At 45.0% G+C, this 13,089-nt stretch overlaps 1 protein-coding gene and 1 pseudogene across 2 annotated transcripts; one reads left to right on the top strand and one right to left on the bottom strand.

The window, feature by feature from the left end:
* Positions 1-480: 480 nt before the first annotated feature.
* Positions 481-9,313, bottom strand: LOC136494709 (peroxidase 57-like). 2 transcript variants are annotated; one of them, XM_066490875.1, is made up of 6 exons: positions 9,165-9,313; positions 8,973-9,055; positions 8,276-8,333; positions 1,503-2,030; positions 1,028-1,388; positions 481-950 (listed from the first exon to the last, which is right to left on the bottom strand). In XM_066490875.1, exons 4-6 carry the CDS (start codon positions 1,833-1,835, stop codon positions 487-489), a joined length of 1,158 nt encoding a protein of 385 aa, XP_066346972.1. In that variant the 5' UTR covers positions 1,836-2,030; positions 8,276-8,333; positions 8,973-9,055; positions 9,165-9,313; the 3' UTR covers positions 481-486. The 2 variants fall into 2 exon arrangements, with proteins under 2 accessions (XP_066346972.1, XP_066346974.1); XM_066490877.1 differs by having other exon boundaries at positions 481-935.
* A 111-nt stretch (positions 9,314-9,424) lies between these two features.
* Positions 9,425-12,830, top strand: LOC136491579 (succinate dehydrogenase subunit 3-1, mitochondrial-like; annotated as a pseudogene).
* Positions 12,831-13,089: the final 259 nt, after the last annotated feature.

The following is a 13,089-nucleotide window of genomic DNA, read 5'->3' as shown; positions in this document are numbered from 1 at the left end:
TTTATAGAAAATATTATCAACATCTATATCTTCTAATATATTTATTATAAAATACATTCAAATATTAATCTAGTAATATTTATTCCCTCCATACTAAAAAATAAAGTCGTTTTGGACAAGACTTGGGTTAAACATTGGGAATATAAATCATGAATAACTTTTAAGTTGTTGAGTTTGGAAATAGAAAAACCATATGCATAGATTTGTTTTGAAAAATACTTTCACAAAAATTGACATATATCACTTTTTGATAAATATCTTTATAAAAATAACTAGTCAAAGTTATGTTTTGGAGACCGTGTCGCTGTCCAAAACGACTTCATTTTTTAATATGGAGGGAGTATTATGTATCATAAATATTAGTATTTTATATGTTTCACTAAATTTAAAAAAGTTATATTTCTCTTAAAGAAAGATGTACAAATTCTGATACACTGCCACCATAATAAAAGTGTCATGCATAAACACTACCCCCTTTGTTATGGTTCAGTTGTCTTGGATGGGCTTGGAGCAGCTAATCCGTACCTGCCCGGCCGACCCCGTGAGCGGCGCGAGCGCCGACAGCTTAACCATGGCATGCGCAAAGTCCTCGCGGAACACCTCCTCGCTGCGCGCTCTGGACGCGTACACGCACACCCACCGCACGGTGCTCCCCGCGGTGAGCTGCTGGTCGGCGCGCAGGATGCCCCCGCCCTCCAGCAGCTTGGCGTAGTAGTGCGCGCCGAAGCCCACCTCCCGGCCCTGCCTGTAGTACCCCATCTCCATCGCCGCCGCGCCGTCGTTGCCATCGCCATCACCGCCGCCGCCGCCGCACACCGCGCGCTTCTCGCCGACCATGTCCGGGTCGATGGAGTCGTTGGGCGCACCGGTGCCGGCGAAGTCGTAGATCCTGTCCGCGAAGAACATGCACCGCACCTTCCCGATGCTGTGGGCTCCTGCAGATAGCAAGACTGGTTTTTGCATCACAGGGAGTTCAGCCAGCAGCTCAAAATCGGGCAGGCAAGGTTGAGATCGACGACGAACGAACCTAAGAGCGCGACGGTCTCAGGCTCCGTGAACTGCCCGCGGCGCGCGAACGCGGCGAGCGTCATGGCGTAGGTGGCGTTCGGCGGCGGGATGCTCCCGGCCACGACGTCGTGGTAGAAGCTCTGCGCGCTGTGGCGGCGGCCCGTGAGCACCGGGTAGGTTGGCCCGCCGACAAGGACGAGGCTGTCCCGCGCGGCGAGGGCCAGGATGTCCGCGCAGGAGACGGTCCCCGGGCACGCCTTCTCCACTCTCTGTTTGATGGCCTCGACTGCGCCCATGCCTCGCACCGACTGGTTCGGCCCGGCGTCGCGCTCTGATTTCCGGCCGTCGACGCGGTCAAGCAGTACCGAGGCGTCGCAGCCCTGCACGTACGCTCGTACAGGAGAAGACAGCGTCTTGGTGTGTGCGCGTGTGAGCGTCGCAGGGAAGATGAGATGAGATGCAGGACGACATGGAGTTTGTTTGTTTCGACGTACGTGGATGAAGCAGTCGTGGAAGAAGAGACGGACGAGCGCGGCGGCGACGTTGGGGTCCGCGTGGTAGAGCTTCCGCACCGTGGACGAGATGATCTCCTCGGCGTCCGGGTACTTGTCGTCGTAGAACCCGAAGAAGACCAGACCGGGTGAACTCGTCTCCGGCCGGAAGGTGAAGGAGGAGGATGAGTCACCGTTGTCGTCCTCGCCGTAGTCGTCAAGTGAGAGATCATCGGCGGACCTGCTGCCATCGCAACGGAGATTGACCGTGCTAATGACGATGATTGACGCAGCTAGCAAGCAGATGGCTCCCCGTGCCACAGGTCCTAACGACATCGCCTCCCTCCTCTGTTCTTGTAGTGATGATGGTGATGCATTGTCCAGGTAAAGGTTGTTGAGGTATGCCAAGTGAACGTGACAATTTTAAAATGACGCGGGAAATACATTAATAGACCTGTAACCTGTTTCGTTGCCGTAGTTTTGTGTGGAACAGACCACGAAAGCAAAAACAAGTTCACGTCGCATTTGGCCCTGGAACAATGACCGGATCAGAAACAATTCCGGCTTCGATCGGCACCTTTCGATGTATGTACACAACCTACATAATTCAATACTTTCTGTGTCTGGTTTTCTTTAGACTATCATGTTTATGTGGTGTCTAATGCAAGTAAAGTGTGCTCAGCAGGACCATTGAAAGCGACGGTTCTTGGTGATCTGCTAGGGCCTATTTAGATTCCAAAAAATTTTACGCAGTACCCGTCACATCGAATCTCGCGGCACATGCATAGAGTACTAAATGTAGATGAAAAAAAATTAATTGCACAGTTGGGTGAGAAATCGCGAGACGAAACTTTTGAACGTCCATAATTAGACACTAATTGCCAAATACAAACAAAAGTGCTGCAGTAGCCAAAATCCAAAAAATTTTAGATCTAAACGGGGCCCTAATCGTTGTGACTGAGCAGTTGATGGCTACCTAGCTCAAGTGCCGGAATTAAAGGTTACTCCATTATACTGCTAAGAAAACTGCAAGATAGCGAAGAGCAATGACATCATCCTGCACCTGAGCCCGAGTGTAATATGCATCAACTCCAATATGCTTGGTGAGCTCATGCTTCATAGGATCACGAGCTATATTGATAGCACTGGTACTGTCAGACAGAAGAGGAGTGGGCATAGAAACTGAAACACCGAAATCCTCAAGTAACCATCGAAGCCAAGTAACATCTGCTATCGCAAGAGCTATAGCTCGCAACTCGGCCTCTGCACTCGAACGAGAGACCGCGGTCTGCTTCTTTGTCTTCCAAGCAATGAGAGAGCCACCAAGAAAAATACAATAGGCAGAAAGAGAGTGACGGTAAGAGTCACTAGCCCAAGTAGCATCAGAGTAGGCTTGGAGTTGAAAAGAGCTAGAATGCGGGAAGAATAGACGACGAGTAATGGTCCCATGAAGATAACACAAGACACGTAGAAGATGGCTATAATGAACATGGGTGGGAGAAGAAACAAATTGACTAAGAATGTGCACAACATATGAGATATCAGGACGGGTCACAGCTAGATAGACAAGAATCCCAACAATATGACGATACCGAGTGGGATCGGTGAGAGGTTTACCATCAGTAGCACGGAGCTGAAGATTAAGCTCGATGGGAGTCTCAACAGTGCGATGATCAGTGACGCAAGAGCGAGCAAGAAGATCCTGAATGTATTTTTCTTGGGATAAGTAAATGCCATCAGAGGTGGAAGAGACCTCAATCCCAAGGAAATAACGAAGAGGACCAAGATCAAACATAAGAAACTGCTCGCTGAGGCGTGCCTTGACAAAGGCAATATACTCAGAATCATCACCAGTGATAATCATATCATCAACATAAAGAAGAAGAAGAGTGCGACCACGAGGGGATGTGTGAATAAACAAGGCAGGGTCATGATTGCTTGGGGAAAAACCAGCAGCAATGATCACAGAGGCAAAGCGCTGAAACCAAGCACGAGGAGCTTGTTTCAGACTATAAAGAGAGCGACGAAGACGACAAACCATGCCATCAGGAACAAGATACCCAGGAGGTGGTCGCACGTAGACCTCCTCACGGAGTTCACCATTAAGGAAGGCATTTTTGACATCAAGTTGAGAAATAGACCAAGCACGAACAGAGGCCACAGCAAGGAGAGTGCGAACAGTGGTCATGTGAGCCACAGGAGCAAATGTCTCATCATAATCACAACCATACTCTTGCTGAAAACCACGAGCAACAAGACGAGCCTTATAACGCTCGAGAGAGCCATCAGAGCGAGTCTTGATCTTATAAACCCACTTGCACGTGATGGGGCGAGCATGAGAAGGAAGAGGGACAAGGTCCCAAGTGCCAGTGCGCTCAAGAGCAGCAATCTCCTCAGCCATGGCTAGTTGCCATTCAGGATGACAAATGGCATCATGGTATGTGGTCGGCTCAGAAAAGACAGTGCCAGCAAAACTATACCTATCAAGAGGCTTCAGCGAGCTATGATCGCGAAGATTATAATGAGAGGAGGGCTGAGATAAAGAATCGTCAACCGAAGATGGCTCAGCAGGAGAGGAGACATCAGAAGGCAACTCAACAGGAGGCGAGGAATCCAGGAGCCGACGACTGTAGGTGTGAATCATGGGAGGTTTGGAATCATAAATGGACCGAGGAGCATGTGAAGACGACTCAGAGGGCAGCAGAGGAGAAGGTGGAGGGGGTGAAGATGTTTTAGGAGGTGGAGATGGTAACGGAGGAAGAAGCACAGTGGAGATAGGTGTATCAGGAAAAGTCAAGAAGGACAGAGGCTCAACAATGGCCTGAGGAGAAACATCAGAGGAGGGCCAAGGATAGAAGGAACGAGACTCATCAAAAGTAACATCCCAAGAGATCCGCATACGACGAGCAGTCGGGTCCCAACAACGATAGCCCTTGTGCTCAGCACTATAGCCTAAGAAAACACACTCAACAGATTGATGGGTGAGTTTAGTGCGTTCACGAGGAGCAAGAAGAACATAGCACAGACATCCAAAAAGGCAAAGACTAGAGTAATCAGGTGGATGGTCAAAAAGGCGCTCATATGGGATGCCACCTTTAAGAGCAGATGAGGGTTGAATGTTGGTTAAATAGGTGGCAGTGGAGATTGCTTCAGCCCAGAAATGAGGTGGGACCGAGGAAGCAATCATAAGAGCACGAGCAGTTTCAAGAAGGTGATGATGTTTACGCTCAGCAACACCATTCTGAGCGTGCGCACCAGGACAAGAAAATTGTGAGAGTCCCTTGCTCAGAAAGAAATTGGCGAAGAGCACCCGAAAGATATTCCCCGGCAGGGTCAGCCTAAAAAACACGAATAGGAGCATCAAAATGAGTGCGAATCATCCGAGCAAAAGTTTTATATATGGATAACACCTCATTACGATGTTTTATGAAATACACCCATGTGAAGTGAGAGAAATCATCGATAAATATGACATAATATTGATGACCCCCTTTTGAAACAAAAGGTGCAGGACCCCATACATCTGAATGAACAAGATCAAAAGGACGCTGTGACACAGACCCACTAGAGGGATATGGAAGCTGGATCTGTTTGCCAAGCTTACAGCCCTGACACTGATCTAAAGAAACATCACCAGAGACATTTCCTAGAACACCACGACGGACAAGAGCGGATAAGCGGGAACCACATAGATGTCCCAGGCGATGATGCCACTGAGCAAAAGAGGAAGAAGCCGATGTAGGAGAAGCAGAGCTCACAAGACCGACAGAGGCAGCGGAAGGAAGACGAAGCCAATCGAGTTCCCAGAGATGCGGAGAATCACGGCGGCGAGGGCCAGTACCAACTAGGAGATCCGTGCTGAGATCCTGAACACGGCAAGAGTCAGAATAAAAAATAACACGACAACCATGATCAGTGAGCTGGCCAATAGAAATAAGTTGCATGGTCAAATCAGGAACATAAGAAACATTAGGAACATGAAATGAAGAAGAAGAAAGAGTGCCACGACCAACAACTGAAAGAGATGAGCCATCAGCAGTTTGAACAGTGAGAGGAATGGAAGGAGAGCAAATAGAAGAAAGAGAGGTACTATCAGGTGTCATATGAAAAGAAGCACCAGAATCAAGAATCCATGGCAAGATACCTGAAGTAGATGGTGGTTTCTCAATAAAAGACTGAGAAGTAGCAGCAGAGAGTACTAGAGCAGGAGTGACAGAACTAGCAGCTCCAGTAGTGATAGAACCAGAAGCTCTAGTAGGTGGAGGAACAGCAAGACGATGAAGTAACACGAGTATCTCCTGCTGTGCATTAGGATGCTGAGATTGAGCATGTGAGGAACGCCCACCTCGGTGAGACTGAGACTGAGCCTGCCTCTTCTTCTTGTAACAATGATCCTCATCATGTCCATCTCTGCCATAGTGCTTACAATGAAGGCCACCTGAGTTGCGAGTCCCCGAGCCGCCAGAGGCTACTGAAGCATGCACTTTGGGAGGAGAACCAAGAATTCTAGACCGAGCAGCCAGAACTGAGGAGGACGTCGACTGAAGTAGACCAGCAGAACGAAGGTGAGTCTCCTCATTACGAACAACAGCAAGAGCTTCCATCAAAGACACGCACGGCTCACGAGCAAGTAATTGAGCACGAAGGGGCTCAAACTCAGCACGCAGACGAGTCAGGAAGTCATACGTGCGACGAAGCTCGAGGTGGCTCTGTTGCTTCCTGCAGGAGTCACAAGTGTCTGGGGACAACTGAGGACTGAGAGTGTCAAGCTCACGCCATATTGCAGATAGCTGTCGAAAGAAATCCTCAACTGAACTGTGACCCTGCTGCAACAGTTGTTCTTGACGTAGGGCGGCAATATAAGTGGACTGACCAGAGGGCTCATAGCGCTGACGAAGAACAGCCCACATCTGAGCAGCATGATCAAGCCGAATAACCTCTCCTGCCAGATGCTTTTCCATACTAGCAACAAGAACAGCCCCAGCACGAGCATCTTCATCCAACCAAGTCCGATAAGCCCGAAAATGAGACATGTAAGAGGCCATATCATCATCATAAGCTTCGCGCAACTTCTTTTGTTCCTCTTTAGATTTTTCTGGAGGAATCACCGGCTGCACTGGACGATCAGGCAATGCTGGACAAGGTAGCTCACCACTAAGAAACTCCCAGAGTCAGAGACCACGCATATGCCACCGCTTATGTGGAACCCAGTCATAATAATTGGTGCCATCGAAAATCACTGGACAACGTGGGATTTGAGCGCCTCCAGAGGGAGGAACAGGAGGAGATGCCATCTTTCTTTCTCTAGAAAACCAGAAAAATAGCAGCAGCAAAGCGGGGTCTGACTCTTCTTCCTTTTTTACCTAATCTAAAACAGAGCAAGCAGCAAAGCAGAAAAACAGAGCACTCGAACGGACGGCCGCAGAGTAGAGCCACGCCCAGCAGAGCAGCGGAGGAAGGGCGTGCGGCGGCGGGGCCATGGAGGAGGCGCGACGTCGGGGCTGCGCCGGCCACAGAGGGCGCGCGATGGCAGGACCGTGCCCGGCCGCGGAGAGCACGCGACGACGGGGCCACACCCAGCTACGGAGCGTGCAACGGGAAGAGCACGCAAGGAAGAGAGCCGACAGGCGGCGGAGCTCCAGGCAAGCACAATGGGAAGAGCGCGCGAGAGAGCGAGGTAAACCCTACATCCTAGGCTCTGGTACCATGTTGGAAGGAATGAAGCTCACACACTTCCTGGGGGCAACAACCCAAACATGTACATGAGTTGGGCATATATGCATCTAAGCCCTTACACAAAGAGAAAAATATGCTATACACCATATATATCTAACATAGTTAAGTGCCATCAGTTGAAACCTTTTTCTGGCAAAAAAAAAAAAAACATTTATCCACTTGAATCTTCAGCATGGAATGGATTTTGTTACTTTTAACTTCGATTCTTTTTTCCCTTCTAGCTTCTATTATTTCATCACACTTCCAAGTGCATTTTTATATATCAGTTTCCATATTAACATTTATTGTTGTTATTATTTTTGTATTCATCCTATAGAAGGAAAATTTGTACTCCCTCTTGTCCCTGTCAAAAGGAAAATTTGAACAGGGACATAGGTTAAGAATTTGCAAATTGACAGATCCAGAAGAGAAATGACATGAATTCTCCCTTCTATTCAATTAATTTGGCTGGAAAGCTGAGAGTTGAAAGTATGTTTGGGTGTTATGCACAAATCCTTAGGACACAACAAAATAAACAAGGGAAAAAGAGAGTAACAAGCATCTAAATTAGGCACAAGCCTTATAATTTAGGATTAAAAAGAAAAACCAATACAGTTTGGAAATTGGCAGGACAGAATAATTATATACCTAATCAAAAGAATGTGCTATGCATTACTTCAAATGGATTAACTAGTTACACAATACTATAGCTAATGCATCTTTTCTGTTTAGTAAGTGAAATAAAAGAAATGCTTGAAAATTAAAGTACAAAAATGGAAGGTTAAGATAATTATAAAGCATATTACGTTATGATTCACTATCTTATTTGATACCTCCTGCCGAAACATAATAAAAGAAACACAAGTCATAATCTAGTAGATTTATTGATCAATTCAACAGATCATCCCAAATATATAAAAAAGGACAATTTTCCTTAGCATACAGGTGATGAACCGTCAATAACTCAAAGAATAGAATGCATTTTAATCCTATAAAGAATACTCGGTACAATAACCTCTCTGCAGTCAATACACATGCTTCAGGCCAATAGGAAGAAGTACCTCAGATGGGTGTGTAGTGAGAAAGAATCCGACAGTAGGTGCAAACTCATTCCCATGCCTAAAAGTGTTCAGATTTTGGACAAATGGTCAGTGCACTATATCATTCTCTATTAAATGAAGACATGGCATTACAGATAAGGACATCAGAACACATTGCAAATGGAAGTAAACCAAATGGAGCATGCACACAAATACTCAACCATTTCACACAGCGCCAAACAGTTTTAAGAATGTTAAAAGGCTGGATGAAAGCAATCAAGAGAAAGCGAAAGTGGCAGCAAGCTGCTGCTTATCTAACACTACTCTATATGCATGTTGTTGGGGGTCCAAAATCGCAGGAAACATGTTCAAATAGCATTCTATCATTTTGTGTCATATATAGCAAAGTCCCTTCCAAAGTACTAAGGTTGTGAGCACTCCATGGTAAAAGTAGCATCACAGTCACTTGTTCGTGCCAATTAAAAAGGAACTCAAACTCTAAGTAAGCTGTTGATTAATTATGTACAGCACTTCCATCTGACAAACTAGAACAATGGATATGTAGCACAACTGACAGTGACTGATTCATAAAAGGAAACCGGTTCATGTACTGAAAAATTAGTTGGCATTCTCAACATAAATCATCAACATTATTTCCGAATAATTGGTAGTTGAAATGTTGTAAGAATCGGGACTTGTAGTTAGCGGATACTGATACCTGTTTGGGGAGCAGTAGTAGACGAAATGGGCACCCGGGGGCACCATCTTCATCCCATTGAACTTGGGCCCAACAGAGAACATCTGCAGAAGAACGAGAAGCAGGCAGAGGTGAAAACCTGTCACATTGTTTGATGCATGCACCAAACAGCTCGCTGCGAGACGCGATCGTTGGCGGCCGAATCCCACCGACCTGGGTGTCGATTCCGAAGAGGGTGCGCTGGGGGACGTTGAGGAGGAGGAGGGTGGCACCCTTCCGCACCAGCTCCGTTGCCGCCTCCGGGTCCATCCGCGCCGCCGCCGCTCGCCATGGCAGTAGCGCGCTCGTGCGGCAGTGTTCTGGAACGGGACGGCTCGCTCTCCAAAAAATGCTAGAAGCCCATCATAGTCTTCTTCTGCCCATCTGAGCCGTGGGCTGAAATAGGAAGCTCGTAATGGGTTTGGCCCATTTGTCTATACAGTTGGGCCCAGAAGGCCCAGAAAACCCCTTCTGTCCTCCCATCCTCTGTGCCCGCAGCTCGCTTTCCACCGTTAGACACTTGACCCACCAACCATCTCCGTCCATCGGCGGCGGCGGCCACGCGGACAAGCGGCAAGCAGGAGAAGCCCAGTGAGTATCTCTCAACCCGATCCATCCCGTCCCAATATGGATCGCGTTCTTCGTTTGATTTTGATTTGCTATTTCCAGTATGCTATGAACCTATGATAACGCGATCCATCCTAGTCGCAGCCCGATTTGGTTAGGTTGGGTGCAGATGTAGGCTGTCCTAGATTCATCCGATGGATGGATTTATAAATCTGATCTTAGGAGGCGATGGATGCTGTGTTGGTAGAGTTGTGACTTATGACGTATATAGAGAAAAAAAGCTGTTAGCGCAAAGATGCTAGGCCATGCCCCCTGGTTCTCGAATCACACATTAGTGTTTCAATCATGATATGCAAAAGTTCACTGCTGTCAATGTAGTTATAAGTTGCATCTTTCAATCTATTGATACTGTGGTTTATCAGTGACTCAGTGTTATGTCCTAAGGATTACAGCCTATCAAAATTTAATGAACACTGAGCACTCTGATATGCAGCTACTAAGGATTACAGGCCTAAAACTAGTATAATACTGTCATGCTGAATCTGGAGACATCATTGTCAAAGTATAATTATGATCCTACAAAGTATGATGAGCTTACACACACAGTGAAATTTTGTGGCAATCATAGCATTAGCAATCTGTCCTCAATAAATTTGTGTAATTTGTATATAAATTAATACCAAATGAACAAAAACTACTTATCTATTTGTCGGTGGAAACAGCGTTTTTGCAATTAGTGTTTTTGGTATCTTACTCTTTCACTCACAAGCAATAGTGTAGTATTTGTGATAATTCAGCAGCATTGACATACAAAACTTTCATAACTTGAATGTCTGTCATAGCAATTTAGTGTTGGTTATATTATCAGTAAGGAAGCACTATTTCACCTCCAAGCAATGATGTAGTATTTGTGATAATTCAGCAGCATTGACATACAAAACTTTCATAACTTGCATGTCTGCCAAAGCAATGTAGTGTTGCTTCTATTATCAGTAAGGAAGCACTACCTTGCTTCACTGGATAGCTCGTATTGTTCTTCAGAAGCTCTTCTTTCCTGTGAGCCTGTAATGCCAGGTCCTAAACTCCTCATGTTCCTTCCTGGGATGAATACTCTGGTCCACCTGGTGTTGCTGTGGGTCATCTTTTCTGTGACTTCTTTTCTCTCCCAGTTTTTTTGTTCGCTTCAAATAAATCTCCCATTCCCCATATTAAGTCTTACCCTGATATGACATGTTTTAGGATTGAAATTTGCAAGAAGAATTCATGTTCTGGATAGTTGATTTATTGCAAATCACTTATGATAGGTTAATCATTGTTTCAATCATGATACCCGAAGTTTCACTGCTGTAATTGTAGTTATAAATTGCGTTGGTCAATTTTATTTTTATATTAGAAAATCGCAGGGCTCTAATTTTCCATTTTGCCCTCTTCATGCATTTGAGTCCACCGGACTTAGGATAGACAAATATAGTTTGCTTCATTATTGATGTTGATGATTTAGTGGAAAATGTAAGTTAGCTACAATAGTTTGATTGTATAACAACTGATGCTTATGCTTAAGATGTATGTATCTGGACTTTTGGACAGGCAGGCTCTCTTTAAATATGAGTAAAGTGCTTAGAAATTTCAATACGTTAATATGCTCAAATTTATGTTCTCTATGCCATCAAACTGCATACATAATCATAGTGCACATAATGAGAAAGCTAAGATACTATGTTGGATTGTCAATTGTGAACTGCAATATATCTTTCATCTTGATTCTTCATTTCGATATTTCATGTTGTTGTTAACAATAGAGTTTGTCTAGGGTCTGAGAATTGCTGAAATATCTTCCTTGGTTTGTTCTAAACAATCAAGTTCTTTAGGATCAATTATTTTGATATTCTCCAATTTAATTGAACATTACTTAATCTTTCTACATTGCTCAAATTTTTCTTTTGCCAAACTGTGTTGATGCTAATGCATGATTATTGGTTGCTGCACAGCAATGGAGAAGTGTAACAGCAACACTCGATTTGCACCCTTAAGAGATACTCCATTTGCTCTCCGTGGTAAAAAAACTCCTGCGCTGATTTGTTATATGTTTTATGTCCTGTTGTAATTTCAAACAACAGTCAATATTACATTGAGATAGGACCGATTAGAAGATAGTTGTGGCACACTGTCATCCTTCCAACTACATTATGTCATTCAGGATGTGCTGTAATGTGAGGCTCATAACGACACTATATCCTTTCATTCTGGAAGCTGGGGGCTTATAATTGAGACGTTGACCAGTCTATGCGATTCAGTCCATCATAGCACAAGGGATAAGGGAAGGCCAATGGTGGCCATATCTCTGTGGTCATTTTAGATTTTACAACATATATTTAAAAAATTGTTCTTCCATACCTGGAAGCAACACTTCATGCATGCCTCATAGCATTAATAATTTGTTACGTATTTCGTTTTCATTTAGAGCATAGTTTGGTGTACATATCTGAATGCACTATAGTTAATGTTTCTTTATATACTCTTTGGTGAAATGCAGTTAGATGTCCCTCTTGTTGTATCAGAGTATTCTTTTTTCTCAGTTATGCCAATATAGAAGTTTGCAGTTCATTATGTATAATTAGCCCTTATAAATTTGTGTCATTCATCTTTTTTCAGGTGCTCTTGGTAGTTCAACTTCAAATCTTGAGCAAACCAGGGGCTACACATCTCCCCCTCTAGCAGCTCTGCGTCCAAAGATGTCTGCACCTGGAAGCCGACCCCTGCACACAAGTCGCCCCCTGTCATCTCCTGTTGCAAACCGCCCACTGTCGCCCCACCTTCCTCTGAAGAAGCCACAGTTCAGCGCTACATTCTCTATCTCACACCGTATTTTTGGTGTCGCATTGGGAGTTGCTATCATATCCGTCCCTCTCGCCACCAAGTTCAGCCTGATGTTTGGTGTTTGAGAGCGATCTGCTGCATCTTAGGCCCCGTTCGCTTCGCTGAAAAAATAAGCCGAAACACTGTTCCGGCTGAAAAAACAAGCTGAAAAAGACGGATTATAAGAGAAGTGAACAGAGCCAAGAAAACAGCGTTGCCCATTTCCGTGACTGTTTCGTCGTCTTTGGTACCTTGCAACGCTGCATTTGGATTAACATCTTTGTCATGCTTGGAAAACTTCTGTAATAATCAGTACTACTGTTACGCTACGAAAATATCAGATGCCAGTGTAATAGGAGTATCAAATATCAGTGCAAGGAAGTTTGCCCCATTATGAATGTACATGGTTATGAGGTCTGCAGATTTGGCCGGGAAATGCATTAGTCAATTGTCATGGTAATAATAACTTGTAACAGCATTGGTGTGCGTTTAGTGTAGTGTACATGCCCTTAAGCTCGTTTGGAACATGTATAGCCATTGGGGTTTCATTCGCAATATATAAGCATTACGAAAAATAGGTAAACATTCCGTTTCTCCAAGATATACGTGTATCCATCTATAGCTCGTTGGGATTGACCATATGTTTTGTGGCCGTCATTATCATCATGAAGCGTAT

This window comes from Miscanthus floridulus, chromosome 11, assembly GCF_019320115.1.
Source record: "Miscanthus floridulus cultivar M001 chromosome 11, ASM1932011v1, whole genome shotgun sequence".
In the NCBI taxonomy this organism is placed as follows: Eukaryota; Viridiplantae; Streptophyta; class Magnoliopsida; order Poales; family Poaceae; genus Miscanthus; species Miscanthus floridulus.
The sequence above is the reverse complement of the archived record's forward strand: the minus strand, read 5'-3'. Positions and strand labels throughout refer to the sequence as shown.